The following is an 18914-nucleotide window of genomic DNA, read 5'->3' as shown; positions in this document are numbered from 1 at the left end:
AAAGTCTGACACTGTTTCCACTGTTTCCCCATCTATTTCCCATGAAGTGATGGGACCAGATGCCATGATCTTTGTTTTCTGAATGTTGAGTTTTAAGCCAAACTTTTCACTCTCTTCTTTCACTTTCATCAAGAGCTTTTGAGTTCCTCTTCACTTTCTGCCATAAGGGTGGTGTCATCTGCATATCTGAGGTTATTGATATTTCTCCCGGCAATCTTGATTCCAGCTTGTGCTTCTTCCAGTCCAGCGTTTCTCATGATGTACTCTGCATATAAGTTAAATAAGCAGGGTGACAATATACAGCCTTGATGTACTCCTTTTCCTATTTGGAAGCAGTCTGTTGTTCCATGTCCAGTTCTAACTGTTGCTTCCTGACCTGCATATAGGTTTCTCAAGAGGCAGGTCAGGTGGTCTGGTATTCCCATCTCTTTCAGAATTTTCCACAGTTTATGGTGATCCACACAGTCAAAGGCTTTGGCATAGTCAATAAAGCAGAAATAGATGTTTTCCTGGAACTCTCTTGCTTTTTCCATGATCCAGCGGATGTTGGCAATTTGATCTCTTGTTCCTCTGCCTTTTCTAAAACCAGCTTGAACATCAGGAAGTTCATGGTTGCTGAAGCCTGGCTTGGAGAATTTTGAGCATTGCTTTACTAGCGTGTGAGATGAGTACAATTGTGCGGTAGTTTGAGCATTCTTTGTCATTGCCTTTCTTTGGGATTGGAATGAAAACTGACCTTTTCCAGTCCTGTGGCCACTGCTGAGTTTTCCAAATTTGCTGGCATATTGAGTGCAGCACTTTCACAGCATCATCTTTCAGGATTTGAAATAGCTCAACTGGAATTCCATCACCTCCACTAGCTTTGTTCATAGTGATGCTTTCTAAGGCCCACTTGACTTCACATTCCAGGATGTCTGGCTCTGATGTGCATAGGCTTCAGTAATTGTGGCTCACAGGTTCTAGCTGCTGCTGCTAAGTCCCTTCAGTTGTGTCCGACTCTGTGAGACCCTATAGACGGCAGCCCACCAGGCTCCCCCGTCCCTGGGATTCTCCAGGCAAGAATACTGAAGTGGGTTGGCATTTCCTTCTCCAATGCATGAAAGTGAAAAGTGAAAGTGAAGTCGCTCAGTCATGACTGACTCCTAAGGACCCCATGGACTGCAGCCTACCAGGCACCTCCATCCATGGGATTTTCCAGGCAAGAGTACTGGAGTGGGTTGCCATTGCCTTCTCTGCATAGGCTCTACAGCACAGGCTCAACAGCTGTGGTGCATGGGCTTAGTTGCTCTGGGTTGAGTGTGATCTTTCCAGACCAGGGATCAAACCTGTGTCTTCTGCATTAACAGGAAGATTCTTTACCACTGAGCCACCAGGGAAGCATTCGACAATAGGCTTTTATAGCCAGAAAGACCTGAGCTTGAGTCTTGGATCCCAGCTAGGACTTGTGAAAGGTAGTGTAACTTCTCTCAACCTCAGTGATTTCTCCCAGAAAGTGGGAAAATAAGCAAAGCTTATATCATTGGTTTGTTTGTGTTTTAATCCCCACAAACAATTGGTTTGTTTGTGGGGATTAAACAAAACAATGCTCATTAAAAATGCATAGAGAGCACTTGGCTCAGTTCCTGGAGATACTGAATATATGTGCCCTAATGATAACTACATCTCCCACCGGTGAGTAATTTCCTATGTATGTATGTATTTTGTATCATTATTCTATGTTTGCAAATTAGAGGGTGACTTCAGTGAAAAAGAAAGCACCTCCCCCCAGTAAACTACACAACAGACTGTGAAAAGGCATCATCCAATTAAATTATGTTAATTTCCACTAATCTAGTTTCTCCTCTCCATTTCCATTAACTTAATTTGGTCCTTTATCACTCATTAGGATTATCAAAGCAGAGCAGTTTCTGTTCAAAATCAAAGGTTGAATGCATGCCATGTGCCAAGTTCTGTGCTGGAACTTGCTATAGAAAGATGATTGTGGTGCGGTTTCGATCTGCAGTCCATGTAGGAGCTGACAGACACAGAATTTTCAAGGTGGTGTGGTGGCCTGGCAAGTCTGGGCATGCGCTGTGTGTGTGTTTAGGGTGGTGGTGGTGGTGAGGAAGCCTTCCAGGAAAGGGTGATGCTTGACCTGAGTCTTGAAGCATGGTTAAAAGCGAGTCAGGGGAGAAAAATGCTGTGCACGAGGGACTCTTTTAGTCTGTGGTGTTTGCTAGAGGATTAAGTGTTAAGGAAGGAGTGGAGAAAGGTAGACTAAAAAGGTAGATGGAGACCAGCTCAGAGAGAGCCTTGTATGTCCTTCTGAGGAGCATGACTTTGCCCTGCAGGCAATGAGGGGACTCTGAGGATTTTATTTAGAAGAGTAAAGTGGGCTAACAGTGGTTATGGTTCACTCTTCTCAGATGAATTTAATTAACCGGATCAGTGTGATGGGATTGGAGGGGAGCGTAATGTAAAGGGACAACTGTTTGTTGTTCTTGTCTGTCCTGCTCCCCTCCTCGGCCTCCTTTCTGGTTAGCACCCCTCACCTCAGCCTCAAAAGGAAATTTGGAATATAGGCCTGGGTCATCTTCCTGGCCATGGTGATGGGGATGGGGATGGATCATGTGACATCAGCTGGGCCAATCAGAAATCTTCCTGAGACTTCTCTGTCAGAGTAGAGAATCTCTTTACAGGCTGCCAAGCTGATCAATGAGTCTAGGATTATTGGCAGGTATTTGCATGCCGCGGAGAGTAAGTTTATTCAAGAGCAAAGGGCAGTCCTGTTGAGTGAATTAAGTCAGACAGCAAAGGAGAAATTTCATATGATAGCCCTTATATGTGGAATCTAAAAAGAGATGATATAAATGAACCTACTTAAAAAACAGAAAGAGACTCGCAGACTTGGAGAATGAACTTATGGTTGCCAGAGGGAGGGATGAGGGGAAGGGATAGTTGGGGAGTCTGGAAAGGATGTGAACATACTGCTATATTTTAAATGGATAACCAACAAAGACCTACTGTATAGCACATGGATTTCTGCTCAGTGTTATGTGGCAGCCTGGATAGGAGGGGAGTTTGTGGGAGAATGGCTACATATCTATCTACGGCTGGGTCCTTCCACTGTTTACCTGAAACTGTCACAACACTTTTTGTTAATCTGCTATACCCCAATACAAAACAAAAAGTTTTAAAAAAAGCAAAGAGCAGAGGTGAATCTTATAAGCAGAGCTCCTGAATCCAGCTATACCTGAAGAGAGGCTCATGGATTTTCAGTAATGTGTGTAATTTCATTTTCAGTTAAAAATAGGGTTTTAGTTTTATTTGCGACTAAGAGTGGGGACTGAGAGATTTCCTGGATGTAAGACTTTCAGGTAAAAACTGAGACAGTCCCAAATAAACAGAAAAAGTTGGCCATCCTAATACTAGGGCAACCATGGAGGCTGGAGTCTACATGGGACACTTTTGCAGTTCAGTCAAGGGGTGATACAGGTCTGGACTTGCAGTTAGGAAAATAAGAGATGGATTTTAGAAGTATCTGGGAAATGAAATAGGTGAGACTGGGTGACCAGATGTAAGGAATGAGGGGGAATTCTTGAATGCCTCCTAGGATTCCAGCTGAGGCAATTTAGAGATAATATGGCTGTCAGTTAAAGTTTCTGGAGGGGAGATGGGTTTAGTCTAGGATGCATTATGTTTCAAATACTTGTGCAATTACCTGTTAGAAGTGTCCAGTAGAACAGATAAGTTGGATGCTTGGACAAAATTGGGCTGGATGTTTTGATCTCAGAATCCTCAGCATGTACTAACTGTGAGAGTGGATGAGCTCACCAAGAAGAATGGATAAAGTGAGTAGAGCAGCTGTCAGCCAAGGATGGAAACTTGGGACTCAGGGTGGGATTTTAAAAGGCAGACATAGAGGGGAAATGAGTCTTGATGTCACAGAAGCTGGAGGGGCAGAATAGTGAGTTTACAGAAGAGAATAATTCTCACTGTCAGAGGAGTCCCTAAAGCAGAGACTGAAAGGTTCCATGGAATTTGGAAATTAAGAGTTCACTGTCCATTTCATTGGGTGAAATCAGTTTCTCTGTGTTGGTGTGAGTAAAACCACATTGCAGTCGATTGAGAAGACAGGAGGTGGGGAAGAGAAGACATGGAAGGTGGACCACTCTCTGGTGAAATTTTGGTGAGAAAGAAGAAAAGAGGAGAAGGGGCTCCAGGAATAGCTGGTGGACTTGCTTCTCACCTGTGAGCCTGATAGAAGTTACTTGGTTGGGTGTGATGCAGAAATTTGGATGTGGAGAGGTAGGGAGTTTTAAAAATTCAGGCCAAATGGCCCCAGCATTTTTTTTGTTGGGGAAGGCAGGATTATTTACTTGATGGGAATGAAATAAATAGGGAGAGTTTGAGTAGGGTGATAAAGGTTTGGAATGAAGGAGTTTAACAAAGTTCAATAAAAGAATTATGAAATCCTGGTGGGGGCTTAGAAATAACCACTGTCAGTTTCTCTTCACTAGTTCTTTCTCCTTATTCAGTCTAATTATCTTTAAGGAAACAAAGCTTAACATGTCAAACCCCTGCTTAAACAACTCGACTAACTCCCTTACCTTGCCTTTATAATCAGTAGAAAAGTTTTGCTTTTGATGACTCAATTCAAGCTTCTTTCCCAACTTCATCAGCTTGTTCCTCCCTGTAATCCTGCCTCAGAGATCTGTTACCCAGAAGTAACAGAAGTCTGATATGCAGACTTCTTTAGAATCTAGCTTGTACACACTGTTTTAGCAGCTGAGAATATCCTTTCCCTAGTCTTCACTAACAAACTCCTACTCATACTTCAAGGCTCAGCTGATACAGTGCCTCCCCCATGAAACCTTTTCTGACTCACTCAGGCAGTGCCACTTCTTAGAATAGCATTTACCACATTGCATAGTAATACCCACCCTCTACCCCTACCCTCCCTATCTTGGGGGATCCTAGTCTTTTCTGGGTTTATTCTAGGACATACTTAGCACAGTGTTAGTAGGAGCTACCATACTCCTAGTAGGAACTCAACAAATGAATGAATGAATTCTTTGTCCTGCTTCTAAAAACCAAATTTTTAAATGCTCTGTTACTTACATTTAATGTTTGAGTGGCCTATTTTTCTTTTTGTAGTTATAACTCATGAGACATTGTTGATACTTTGAAGAAATTTGCTCATTTAATTCTATTAATTGCTTATATACAAAATAGCTTTCTACAATTCATTTTTCCTTAAAAATTATTTCCAGTCCTGATGATGAGTCAGTAGCTGAAGTATCGGAAAGTGATCCTTTAAATATCTTTTAAATATCTATAATTATACACAGCAAACCCACATTCCCTTCAGTGACCCCATACTCTAGACTTTGGTTCTTTCCCTCCTGGTTTTCAATTCAAGAAAGAAAATGTGAGATGACTGGGGGTGAAGATGGTAAAAAAATGTGACCCAAAATGAATTGCTTTCCTCTCCCAAATTCGTATAAAATTTAAGACTAGAAGAACTGTTAACAATTACTTAGCCTGAATCCTTCTTAAACAATCCTTTTTCTTTTTTTTTCTGGAAACAGGACCAGAAATCATAAAACTCATAAGGTTATACAGCAAATTAGTGGCACTCCAACTACAGCCCACGTTTTCTGCTTCTAAGACCCATTCTTTCTCTTACGTCATACTGACAACTCAAGAAAAAATGCAGTTTTTTAAAAACATGAATGCATGCTCAGTTGTGTCCAATTCTTTGCATCCCCATGGACTATAGCCTGCCAGGCTCTTCTCTCCATGGGATTTTTCAGGTGGCCATTTCCTCCTATAGGGGTTCTTTCCTCAGGGATCCAACCTGTATCTCCTGCACTGGCAGGTGGATTCTTTGCCACTGAGTCACCTGGGAAGCCCTAAAAAAACATATCAAATGCACTTTTGGATCTCTCTGAACTTCCATTACCTCATGTGTAAAGTAGGGTTAATAACAGTAGTGACCTCATGGGCTTGTAGTGAGAATCAAATGAATTGAGATGCAAAATTTCTGAAAGCAATACCTGGCCATATTAAGTGTCTGGAGTCTAGTGTTGTTTATTATTTACAGTCCAATACATTACATTCTTTTTTTCCCCAAATTTCTTTGTTTCCTTTAATGACATCTACATGTTATGGATACATTTCCATATCAATAGAAAGCTACTGGTGTTTTTAAAGAACTACATAGAAATACATTACATTCTTGATTGCTAAGGAACTAATTTACTCACTTTACCTTACTTAATTTTATTAAAAAATCTTTTTGTTACTGACTTGATGTACAGTGTTATGTTTCAGGTATACAACATAGTCACAATTTTCAGGGTTATATTCCATTATAGTTATTATAAAATACTGACTATTCCTTATGCTGTACAATATATCCTTGTAGCTTATTTACATAATACATAGTAGCTTGTACCTCTTAATCCTCTACTCCTGTATTTTACCCCCCAACCTACCGCCCTCTGGTAACCACTAGTTTGTTCTCTGTAAGTCTGTTTCATTGTTGTTATATTCACTCGTTTTAGATTTCTCATATAAGTGACATCATACAGTATTTTTCTCTGTCTGACTCTGGATCCATCTGTGTTGTTACAAACGGCAAAATTTCATTCATTTTTATGCTTGAGTAGTATTCCATTGAATATACTTATATACCACATCTTCTTTATCCATTTACCTGTTAATGGACACAGGTTGCTTCCATGTCTTAGGATTATAAATAATGCTGCTATGAACATTGGTGGCATGTATCTTTTCAAATTAGTCTTTTTTTTTTTTGAATGTATATCTGGGAGTAGAATTGCTGGATCATATGGTAGTTCTATTTCTCACTTAATGAGTTTTAAATTTCCCAACGTTATTTTTTCTCCCCTATTCACCTCATTCAAACCATTCTACAAATACGAAGACAGACCATGGGTTGTAGAATCCAGCTGAGCTAGGTGCGTGGAATCAGGGTCTGCACTTCTTAGCTGTAGGATCCTGCGTAATTTGACTTCTCTGAGCCTCAGTTCCTCATCTGTAGGACAGAGTTAAAGTCTGCTTTTCTTTTGAGAGTTGTTGTGAGGCTTAAATGGGAGGGTACATGCAGAGTGCCCAGTCTGTGTCAATGTTGGGTCCCTCCTTTCCCTAGTGCCTCACACAAAGTTCTGTAAATATTAATAGATGTTGATGAGCTATATTGATATGTACTTCATTGATATCAGAGCTACAATGGTTTATCTAGAACAAAGTAATTCTAATGCACTGGTCTTGGGGAAATGTCTCAGGTTAAAAGTAGGAAGGATCTACTGCATGTGGATGATTCTTGGAGCACAGTTCTTCGAAGGGATGCTTGCCTTCTGATATACCGTAAGGCTTCTTAACCATTTTTGCCATATCCAAGTACAAGCTGTGCTATTATATACTCACATTTTTGAAACTGTAAATTGGCTTACTTTTTATTTGTCTGTCTTAAGAGGAAACTGTATATTACAACTTGTTCAGTGAGTGACTGCTTTAGGCCTGCCCCCACTTCATGTTAATTTACAGATCCACAGGGTGCTTGTGGTGACCCTTGGTTGTTCTATGTGAGGACCAGATTATAGGTCTTTTTGTGGCTGGAGCTCCCACTTCTATCATTAAGCCGTGTGTGTGTGTGTGTGTGTGTGTGTATGTAAAGATGGGTGCATGATTGGTTCTAGAGACTAGAAATAGCAATTTATACCTAGGTATCTCTGCTGCAGATTTAATTTCCAAACTCAAGACCTTACCATTATATAGCTCAGCCATTCCAATTATTTGCTTTCATAACTGAATAGATTCTCTAGGAGGATTCATAGGGTGTAAAAATGCTCCATATGTAAAATTCTCAATATACTTAAAACTTTATGGTGAACTTCTGCTCTTTTGTGCTAAGCGTTTCTCTCTCCATAGTTTTATTTTACAGTGCCAGTAGTCTTCTACAGACTAATACAAAGTCATATAGCATTTCAGGATGAACTTATTTAGATGACATTTTCTTCCAGTGGAGAGAAATTATTGATTTCTTAAAAAATTAGTAGCTGAGGTGTGGGTTCCTGAGACCAACTGTCTGTTTGTCCAGGGCTGGCTCACAGCTAAAGGGCCTTTAATAGATGTGATTGACTCAGATAAAGGAACAGTAATTGGGGCAGTATCTGAAGGCAAAGGTTATTTGTTGCTCACAGCGGTAAAGGCGTTGAGACGCAAGCAGGGCCAGGCTCTGAAAACAAGCTAAAGGCAAGAGTCATGCCAGGTTGTGCAATGGTGGCTAGAGCTTATGGTTGGGTAGGTTCTGCAGTCAAGAGTCACAAGTCCAAACAAAGTTTGTAAATTTAGACATAGAAAAGGAGGCAGCAATACCCTAGCACCGAGTATGAAGGCTTATGGTGAGTGTCCATGTATATATGTAACAGACCCTTGCCAATGAGAAGCTGACCACAGCCCACGCCCAGGAGAGCTGTGAGATGACCTGCATCTCCACATTTAGCTCCCCCGTTGCCAGCAGGCTGGACTTCTTTGTTTATACCATTTAGATCATGTACCATTTCATCTGCCCTATTTACTTAGTCTTCTCACTTCAGCTTCATCCTCTCTCCCACATGCATGTTGCGTTCTTAGTCACTCAGTCATATCTGACTCTTGCGACCCCATGGACTGTAGCCTGCCAGGCTCCTCTGTCCATGGGGTTACCCAGGCAAAAATACTGGAGTGAGCTGCTGTTTCCTCCTCCTGGGCATCTTCCTGACCCAGGGATTGAACCTGCGTCTCCTGTGTCTCCTGCATTGCAGGTGGATTCTACCTACTGAGTCATCAGGGAAGCCCTACCCAAATCCCATCTACCACCTCCCAATACAATCATCTTCCATTGCAAGTCACAGCAACTTCTGGTAATTTGGTTTGAACCATGAAAAATGCTGGTCAGTTGCTGCCTATTTTTCATGACTGCAGTATCTAAATGCTTCAGTCCTTTCCTAGAAAGGGTTGAGTGGCTATCCCTGCCCTGACTCTCAGAGTGTATGAGTGCTGGTTTTCTGAAGCAGGGAACATCTCTGTGGCTTGCCCAGCCCAAAACCTTGTTGGCCGCCTTCTCCCTTCTGGCAGCTTTCTGGACGGTGTCATCTATCCCTTCGTCTCTGAGGGAATCCCAGCCCTGGAGGCAGGGACTGGGCAGGAGGCAGGATACCTTCAGCAAACACTTGGTGAGTATGAATCATCAAATCTGATGACCTTTGTTATCTGTTTCCATGGTCATTGCCAGGTCTCAGGATGGGAAACAGCCTTCCACACAGTGAATCATTACACTACTCCTCCTTAACAACTTCCACCCTCTTCCTGCTGGTGGGTGGGTAAGGAGGTATGGAGATGCTCTGCACACTACCTTTGAGCTCACTTTTCTCCTCCTGCAATTCCCTCCCACGACTACAGGGTTTCTTTATCTTTCAAGACCTAGCTCAAACACCACCTCCCTTGGAAGCCTTGTCAAGACTGCCATGGTATAGGCAGCCCTCCTTCCTCTGGGAGCTCACAGCAGTGTTCCCCTGAGTTCAGGCACATTGCACATGGTATTATTAGTTTATATACGAGTCATTCCCATCTTTTGTTCTAGACTGTGAGCTTCTCACAGGCTAGTGTAAGCCTTATTCATTTGAGTATAATCAGAGCTTTAGTTCCATACCTGGCTCTTAACAGGTACTCAGAAAATGTTAACTGAATGAGTGCAGGAAAAAGGGAGGAGAACTGGTCTTCTGTTAGTTTATTGAGCAAAATATGGGTAGGAAGATTCAATGAGCCAGACCCAGTAAAGAGAGCAATGGTGCTTTAATGAAACTGTTTTTCAAATCTGCAAACACATTAGCTGTGAAGTAAATGCTTTTATTCTTTCCAGAGAACAGATTTCCAAACAACGATCACAATATTTAGGTTAATAAGATGCTGGACAGATAAGTAGTCAAAGAATGTCCTAAAACAACAATTCCATCAACTAATATATCAAATGCAAATTTACTGACATCAAGAGACTATGTTTATAGTTACATGGCTACAAACAAGACTTTATTACAGTAATCAAGTTCATAAAACTAGAAAAAAAAAGCCATATAACAAAAAGGCCTTTCATAAGCTATTAAATGAGCACACACAATAGACAAACCAATTTTATATTTGAAGCAGCGTATAGCACCAACATGTTGGCAGGACCAGTAGAGGGGTAGGCCACTGGACGGAACAGGAGGGTATCAGCCATCAGCTACTTCAAGCCCCTTATTTTACAGATGGTGAAATGGAGGCTCAGAGAGATGGAGTGCCTTGTCCAAAGTCACACAACACAGGAACACAGGATTGGCTAGACAGCGATCCAGGACACCCAGCTCTAGGTAAGTGCTCTATTTTAACATACAGATAACTCTACTTAATTCAATATATTTTTTTTTTTCTATTAACAGATCTACCATAAAAAGTCTACAGTCATAACACACTCTGGTATTACATTTATTGAGAAAGGACTGACATGTACTGTGATTCACTTCTTAGTAAAATTCAGTGTAATCACTCAGATGACACTACCTTAGTTGCAAATTGAGACAAAGGCATCTGGAGGGAAAGTTTGGCACATCTTCCACTACCTAAACTAACTTACGCCTCAAAATTACTAAATCATTGGTATAATTTTTTTTTGGATAGTTGAAAGATTAGTAAAGTACAAAAATAGTCCCAATAGAGAGAAAGCAAATTAGGTCTTTGCTTTAAGGGGTCAGTATGGCACTTTTTATTTTAATAATAAGGAAATGTAAAAACCTGATTCTTTTTAGAAAAAACCTACAGCTTGTGAACCACATGGTATAGAAAGTGTTTCTCTCTGTTAAAAAAAAAAAAAAAAAAAGGGTGTGTCTGTAAAATACTTTGGAGTCATGAAATTCTTGCCATGGTCCTGAGGCGTCAATTGGACAGATTAATGATGAACTAAAGAAGAATCAAGAATGGAAAAAGAGATCACTGTTAATAGAGGCAGAATTAAAGACCAAGTATAGTGAACATATTTAAATAGCCTCATAGATATGAAGCCAGGAAGTTGCATGTACATAAGTGATTGTGTCATTATAGTGGTAGTTTGGAAAAAATAAAACACATTGGGCATTTGTCCATCATTATAACCAGCTGCTGTCTAATAGTTAAACTGTGGCTTTACTAGTAGAATAAAGCCTGATAAATAAAAGTGACTTCTGCATATCATATATATGTATACATATATTATATTTTTCTCACATAGACGTCTCATAATAAGTAAATCAACACTTAGCTACAATTTTTCCCCCTTGGGTCCAGCATCAAAGGACTTGATATCACTTTTCTTAAACATGCCCTACACCTGGTCAGGAAGTTATATGATGTTCATACTTGTAGCCTTTATGATATCTGGCTAGCAAAAAAAAAAAAAATCTCCTGGGACCTCAAGTCCATTCCTTACCACTACAAGCATATTAACAAATATATAGCAAACCATACTTGTTTTCTAATAGGGAAAAGAACATGTTTTAGTACGAAAGAATAAACTATGCTTGCTACCAAAAATGTGTATATAACAGTATAATAAAAGTAATTTCATGAAAATATTTTGTAACAAGCTACATTATAAATATTCAAAGGAACATGGTAAAAATCAGAGTGAAAATAAGATTAGTGTTCTGAAACTTATCAGTAGAAAAATACACCTATTAAAAAAAAAAGAATGTCTCATTAAGTGATGCAGCACATGTAAAGTTGTCTTCTTAATGTATATTTCAAATTTCACCTTTTGAAAGGAAAAACCTTTCTCCACCAACGGTGCCTATAATATACTTGGAAACTGGGCCCTTTGCAGAACCAAGTGTAGATGACAAGAAGGTAAGGGCAGTGGCATGATTTCCACATGATCCTGGAGGAGTGAGGGCAGTTCACAATGCTAGATAGGTGACTTGCAGAAATACGGAATAGATTTGAGCAGTCTGAAAACAGTACTGTTTGTTCACCCACAATTAACATAATACTCAAAGCTTAGGTGTTAGATTTAAAAACAGGCTTGCACTGCAGGGCAAGATTGTACAGAACTAGGGAAAACCATTGTAAATAATTCCTTCTTGGGGTTGAATCCTTTCTGAGAATACTTTTAACTTTTCATTAGTAATTTTTAATGAATGGAATTTGAATTAAAATATCAAAGGTCTGGTGCATGGTTTGGGCCCATAAATAAGTGTTTAGGAATACCCTCTCCTCCTCTTAGTTAACAGTATGCCCTCTGCCACAGGAGACAACCTTCTTTGGGGATCCCCACTAGCCATTCTGGGTGTGTGTGGCAGTAATATCCAGGCCCAGAGGAAAATCAAGGAACTGTGAGCCCAAGTAGTGAAACAAGCCCCTCTGATGGTGTGAGGACCAGGCAGGGATGATGCAGATGCTGCAGATACTTGAAAAGAGCTTATGTGTCCGATACCTTTACATTCTTTGTATATTTCTTTCCCACCATGATCTACCCATTTGGGGATGGGGAGGTGGACATTAATTCTGAAGACATGATCTGGCTGCAGAGGAAAGATAAGAGGGAAGGCAGAGAAAGTGAGCTAAATCACAAAGTTAGGCCACAAAGAGCAGCTGGTTTTCACGCATTCCTGCTCTTCTCTTGGCCGGGCTCATGGCCGCTCTGTCTAGTTCCCATCGTTACAGTAGGAATTTCAGGTGTCTACCCCTGGTTCAGAGACCATGAGCCCTGGGGCACAGCTGCCTAGGGTGCCCCCAAGGGCTGCCTCCCATTTCCTACATAGATTCAGGATTGCTGAAACCTGAAATCCCTTGGTGAAAGAATGCTCATATTATAAAAGGGCTTTTAGTTCAGTTTAAAAATTTTGATTGGCAGGTCAGCACGGTTTCAAGAGGAGAGAGATGACTTCATTACTCAACTACGATGAATATAGGCTGTAGGGTGTTCTTTTTGTACAATAACGACAAGAAAAGAATTTAATTCTACCTACACACAGCTTGAGATAAAGGTATAACTTCTTGAGTCGAACTGATAGTATGGAGGGAGAGACATTTTAATTGGGAAATAAGCTTTGAGATGTGTATATACAAACACACACATATATATACACAAAACATTTCTCATCCACATATACTATACAGATTGGCACAACTCTTAAGAATAGACTACGACAAAAATTTTTAGGACCAGTTATCCTTGGCATTTTAATCTAGACGACTGCTTAGGTAATTTAGGTTTTAACTGGATCACTGATATATTTGTTTTCTTTTTAAAGGCCAGACCAACTTTTCCTTCAGCAGTAACTAATAGGACACCATAGTTAACAAATGGGAAACAAGATTATTATTCTGTATTAATTCAGTAAAAGGAAAGAAAAACTTGGAAGGTAAAGACTTCAGAGTCCATAACTCCAAGTTAAGAGCATTTTAGTTATTAGCAGTGGTTACCAAATAAGCTGAAGGTAAATCTTTTCAAGGAGCTGCTCATCATTTGCTTTGTTGAGAAGAGGGGAGGATCCACTTCACTACTTCTCTATAAGATGGTGCAGGTCTTCTTATCCTTGAAGGGGTTTTCTGAAGTTGGTATCCCCATCAGCAGAGGGTCATTCCTGGCATGTTCCTCACAGTAGGACATGAGGTCTGCTGATGCCTTTGAAACCTGGTGTGTAGACAAACCCAAGGAAACAAAATATTTATAGGATGCAACTAGAGATGATCATACTAAGTGAAATAAGTCAGAAACAGACAAATATGCTATCACTTATACATGGAATCTAAAATTGGCACAAATGAGTCTATCTACAAAACAGATTTATCGATGGAGAACAGACTTGTAGAGGAATGAACTAAGAGTTTGGGGTTGGTAGATACAAACTACTGCATTTAGAATGGAGAAACAATGAGGTCCTAATGTATATAGCACAGGGAACCATATTCAATATCCCGTGATAAACCATAATGGCAAAGAATGTATATATATAAAAGAATATATAAGTTTATAACTAAGTCACTTTGCTGTACAGCAGAGGTTGGTACAACACTGTAAATCAACTGTTTAGATAAAACAATTTTTTTAAAAAGAATATTTACAAACTCGAAAGGTATTTGCATGCTAACCCACTGGGTGGAAGACTGTGGGAGAACAGGATAACCAGAGTCTTGAAGTATCACTCCCAGGTTGAGAGGGCAAAGGTACTTCCAAATGCAGAATCTGGCAGATAAGCCCTTCCTCAACCAAGTGATCAAACTGACATCAGCTGTCTCTTAGGCTGAGTGCAGAAGACATGCCACCAGCCAGCTAGTATTCCGGCCAAAACCTTTAGCCCGAATTTGATCATCAGCAAACAATCTCATTTGCAGTGAGGCCCATTCTGCAAAGTGAGGGGCCTAGAATCTTCAAAACCAGACTGTGAGTTAGATATCAGCAGCTGATCCTGAGTGTAATAACTGTACTGTGATTATGTAGAGGAACATGCCCTTGTACTTAGGAGACAAACGGTGAAGTATTAGGGGTGAAGAGTCATGATGTCTGCAAATAACTTTCAAGAAATTTCAGGAAAAAATTACATCAGTTTTGTATGTGTGCAGAGACAGAAAACAAATATGGTAAAATGCTAATTGGTGAATCTTGGTAAAGAGTATATGGGTGTCTATTGTTACAACTCTTCTGTAGGTTTAAAATTTCTCAAAATAAAAACTTGGGAAGAGGGGAAAAAGAGAAACGTCTGAGTCAAAGGAAGGCTCTATCTTAGCTTCTACCCAATTAAAAAAAAATAAATTAGAATGCAGAGGAGAACAGAGTTAAAGCACTGAAATAAGGGCTCACAGCCAAATCTCAGGAAGAACAGAGCCATATTTTGGTAGAGTGTCAAGATTTACCATTAAAGATTGGGCTTGGGGAAATAAAAAGAGGGCAAAACCAGCATGGAAAGATGTAGCACCTTACTTTGGCATGAGTTAAAAATGGAAATACCACGCCTTCTTCAGGGGGCTGGGTCAGAGACCCGTTAGAATCATCAGATCAGTGTCCTCAGGCCAGGGGCACAGGCCAGCTGAGCCCTGGCAAATACAGGACAGGCAGCCTCCTGTTTTGAAGACAGGTGACTATCTCCAGGCCCAGAGGAATTTATCAGGTGACTGCTTCAGTATCTAGGAAACAGCATTACTCACAACATTCCAAGGCACTCACTGCTTAGCCCTCTCTGGAGATTTTTGGGGAAATGACTTCTAAGTCAGGTGACCCATCAGATGCCTTCTGGTTTCCTCAGGTCTCAACTAAGGCTGGCATTATTTGCCCTGGATGTAGACTGTGGTCATCAAAGCTCACACACACTGAAAAAGTGCCTTCTCCTCAAAAGGACACCCGACCGTTGACTTGTTATGCCAGGCTCACTCGGCTGCAGTGATAACTCCAGAACACTTCATACATTCCAGAGGGCTGACGAGGGTGTTTATATAAAGTCCACCTGGAACCCCTGTCCCCAGGGAGAAAACAGTGCCAGAAGGCTCTGCTGTGTGTGCCCAGGGAAAGCAAGTCCTCAGGAAATCTTGTCATGGGTTTTAGGTTTTCTGTCCTAACAGACAGGCTCACTTCAGACACTTTGGCTTGCCCATGCTATGTAGAAAAGAAAGTTAAGATTCGGAAACTCTCAGCTTGCTCAGAGGAAATCATGGCACCTGGCTGAATTATATGGCATTATCTTCTCAGAAATATGGCCTGGCCTCAGGAGAGCAGAGAGAGATGGTGAGGAACACGTCTGGCCCACTCGAGGCTCTTACCTTTATTCTCTCAATGGAGGCTTCCATTCTCAACTGCTGCACAGTCCTCCGTGCCTGGGCAATGTTGTTGGTACTGGCTGTCTTGCTCGACATCTTCAGTTAATGGTTTTCACCTGAAATTTAAGAGAACTTTTTTTAAAAGGTGAACTTTTAAAAAAATTGTTTAGACATTCGTAATGTTTTGTGTTACTCGAGGGGAAAAGGATGCATTTCCGGTCACCACAGCTTCTTGGAGGCAGTCACCACGAAGTTGGGAATGCGAGTGGTGGCCTCGGTGTTTAAGCTGGTAATACTTCTGAGCACTTTCGTGAATCTTTCCTCTGCAGAAACCCAGTATGTGTGTGCTTAGTCGCTCAGTCGTGTCTGACTCTTGGCGACTCCATGGACTGTAGCTCGCCAGGCTCCTCTGTCCATGGAATTTTCAAGGCAAGAATTACTGGAGTGGGTTACCATTTCCTTCTCCAGGGGATCTTCCCGACCCAGGGATCTAACCTGCGTCTCCTGTGTCTCCTGCATTGGCAGGTGGTTCTTTACTGCTGTGCCAAAAATCCAGTACTAGCAGTTTAATCCTTGTGCCCTATATACAGCATAAAATAGCCTTTCTTAGGATTTTCTAAGGGGAAACACACAAAAACATCCATGGTGATTTCAAGGCCTCCAGCACACATAGGCCACATCCCCTATGCAGGTTAACATAATTACTGCCGTGCACCTTAATAGAAGGTTTAGATTTCATTTCGTTTTGGCTCTCTTACCCAATTATTACGCTGATGTGAATCCTGGCAACAGAAAAACGGCAAATGAGAGTGCTTCTGGAAAACTGTACACAAAGGGTGCGTTTTTAGGAGATATCAAGATTTGCAATCATTTGGAGAATGTTAGGCAGATAAGGAACCCCTTATTCAGGAAAAAAGTAGGAACTTTTCAGATGAAAGACTCTCAATGATAACCTAAAAGTCAAATGGGATACAGCCTCAAGCCTGAAATATTTAATGGAACTTCATCAGTCCCCTCCCTCACTGCCCTCTCTGCACCGCACTGACCCCCCCACCCCCACCCCCCGCCGCCACCACTTTGATCTCTCTGGCTTCATCCTGGTGGCCAGGGTAATCCCACACTTCCACTGCATGTTCGTGGGCTGACTCTCCTCTCGGGTCTGAGCCTGTGGCTTTTAGGCTGCCCTGTTTCTATCTCCCCAGCCACCTGGTGCAAAGCAGAGGAAATTTCTGGACCTTGAGCTTCGACCTGTCTAGTTGTTCCATGGCAGAGTCCAATGGGAAGGCAGGCTAGGGAAAGGCACTGCCTGGTGCCCCTGCCATATATGACCAGGACCTTTCTTGGCACGGTGGCACTGGAAGAGATCGCAGGTCTGGTAGCAGTGTGGCAGTTTTATGACTCAGAGCAGGTGGACAGTAGGTGTGTCTCCCCATGCTATGCACGGGGCTCAGCAAAGTCTGGTGCTGGCAGCAAACCCAGGCTGACTCAGCCTTCTGGAGGGGCTGCAAGTGCACAGAGTGTATCTGCTGTAAAGGCTCACACCACACAAGGCTCAGAAAACAAACACCCGCAGCTCCAGCGGCATCCACCAGAGATCTACTGCATTCAGAATGCTCCGGGTAGCCAAGTTCAAGGACTTGGGTAGGGCTTGCACCCTCTGAGGTCAGAGGCAGCTTTGGGTCAAATGCCCAAATACAACTGTGCTTTTAACTGCCTGCAGAACTTTGAAATCCTAATTAGCAAGCTTCATGCCCCTGGTTTGGACTCTGCCTTCCAGTTACTAGCTGGGTGAAACTAGGCGGGTTACCCAACTTCTCTGAGCTTGTGTTTTCTCATTTGTAACACAGGGATACTGTGATTTTTGAAGATTCAATTCACTGGTGCACATGTAGTGTTTAGCGAAGGACCAAAGCACCCCACACACAGTAGCTGCTACTGTATTTATCCTCAGGGGTCCCACCCAGCACAAGTAATGGGAATCCCTTGTGTACCTATCTGCCCGCCCCCACCCATCTGGTCAATAGGCCTCTAGGATTTTGAATGACCAGTGTGGGTGGGCATTGGCCCTACGCAGTTCTGTGGCACTCTGGTGTCATGGCAGAATGGAATGGCTGGAGACAGCCATCTGAGGATTCCCCTAGAGTAAGAGAGCCCAAGCCACGCAGGAAACTGGGAGCAGCCGTCATGTGGCAGGACATGGTGGCCTTGCCTTGGGCGACTGGGTTACAACACACTTCCAGATGAGCTGCGTCTTCCTCTGATTCCTCAGTCATCCTGCCACACCCAAAGGAGAGGCCAAGGGTCCCCTCCTGGTGACCCTGCTCATATCCAGCGGCCTGACCCAGCCCCTTCTGTGCTACCAGCAAGCACTTTTTAATAGAACCTTTGAAACGGGTCTAAGGCAGCAGGCAGCCCCTCTGTGAACAGTCTAAGTGCCCAGATTCAAAACCACACTGGTTTTGTTCCCTGTAACATGTTAAGCTGGGCTCCCCTCCCAGCTGGCGCTGGTTCAGAGGATTGGCCCCCAGCCTCCAGAATGCAAATACGACACCCTTTCTGAGCAGTCTGTGGTTTCCAGGCTGCACCCTCAGGACTTTCTTAATGTTCCCTTCACAGGAAAATAACACCAACCATTCTCTTCTTCATCTCAACCTCCAGGGCATAGAGTTTCCATGGCCTGAGCAAGTTTTCCTGTAACCGTGGAACATTACACACACGTATCAGGATTGGGTCAGCCGTGGCTCCCGCCCACGTGGCCATAAGCAAATCGTCCACAGTCAGGCTTTATTTATAAAATGCTTGGGTAGGTCCTCCTAAAATTGGTGAGAAACTTTGCATCTGGTACGCAGAGGACTTAACTTCCTGACTGTATTACAGTCAGGATGAAAAAGAGCCAGCGGTTCACAGTTCATGCTTGCCAGCTTGGGGCCCTGACAGCCCTCCCCACTTCTGACCTCTGTTTTCACTAGCTCCTTCACAGAGAGCCTTCTTCCCATCCCTCAGATGGCTGCCTGTTCCCTTCTATTGCAGACCCCTCTAGAAAAAGTTGTTCACTGGGCCACTGGAAAAGTACATCGTCTCTTATGATAACATGCTTCCAATGG

The 18914-nt window shown here is 42.2% G+C and overlaps 1 protein-coding gene across 3 annotated transcripts in view; it reads right to left on the bottom strand.

Moving 5' to 3' along the window:
• Nucleotides 1-9824: 9824 nt before the first annotated feature.
• Nucleotides 9825-18914, bottom strand: part of GNG12 (G protein subunit gamma 12) — a 141289-nt gene continuing 132199 nt past the window's right edge. For 2 of the 3 annotated variants that reach the window (XM_027536942.1, XM_027536941.1), the window contains 2 exons: nt 15814-15926; nt 9825-13693 (listed from right to left, as the gene is read on the bottom strand). In XM_027536942.1, coding sequence (XP_027392743.1) covers nt 13568-13693; nt 15814-15906 — 219 coding nt within the window. In that variant the 5' untranslated portion in view covers nt 15907-15926 and the 3' untranslated portion in view covers nt 9825-13567. The remainder of the gene's footprint in view (nt 13694-15813; nt 15927-18914) is intronic. The other variant, XR_003510336.1, reaches the window with a different exon arrangement.

Source organism: Bos indicus x Bos taurus, chromosome 3 (genome assembly GCF_003369695.1).
Source record: "Bos indicus x Bos taurus breed Angus x Brahman F1 hybrid chromosome 3, Bos_hybrid_MaternalHap_v2.0, whole genome shotgun sequence".
NCBI classification, from domain to species: domain Eukaryota; kingdom Metazoa; phylum Chordata; class Mammalia; order Artiodactyla; family Bovidae; genus Bos; species Bos indicus x Bos taurus.
This window is presented reverse-complemented; position numbering and strand designations above follow the sequence as displayed.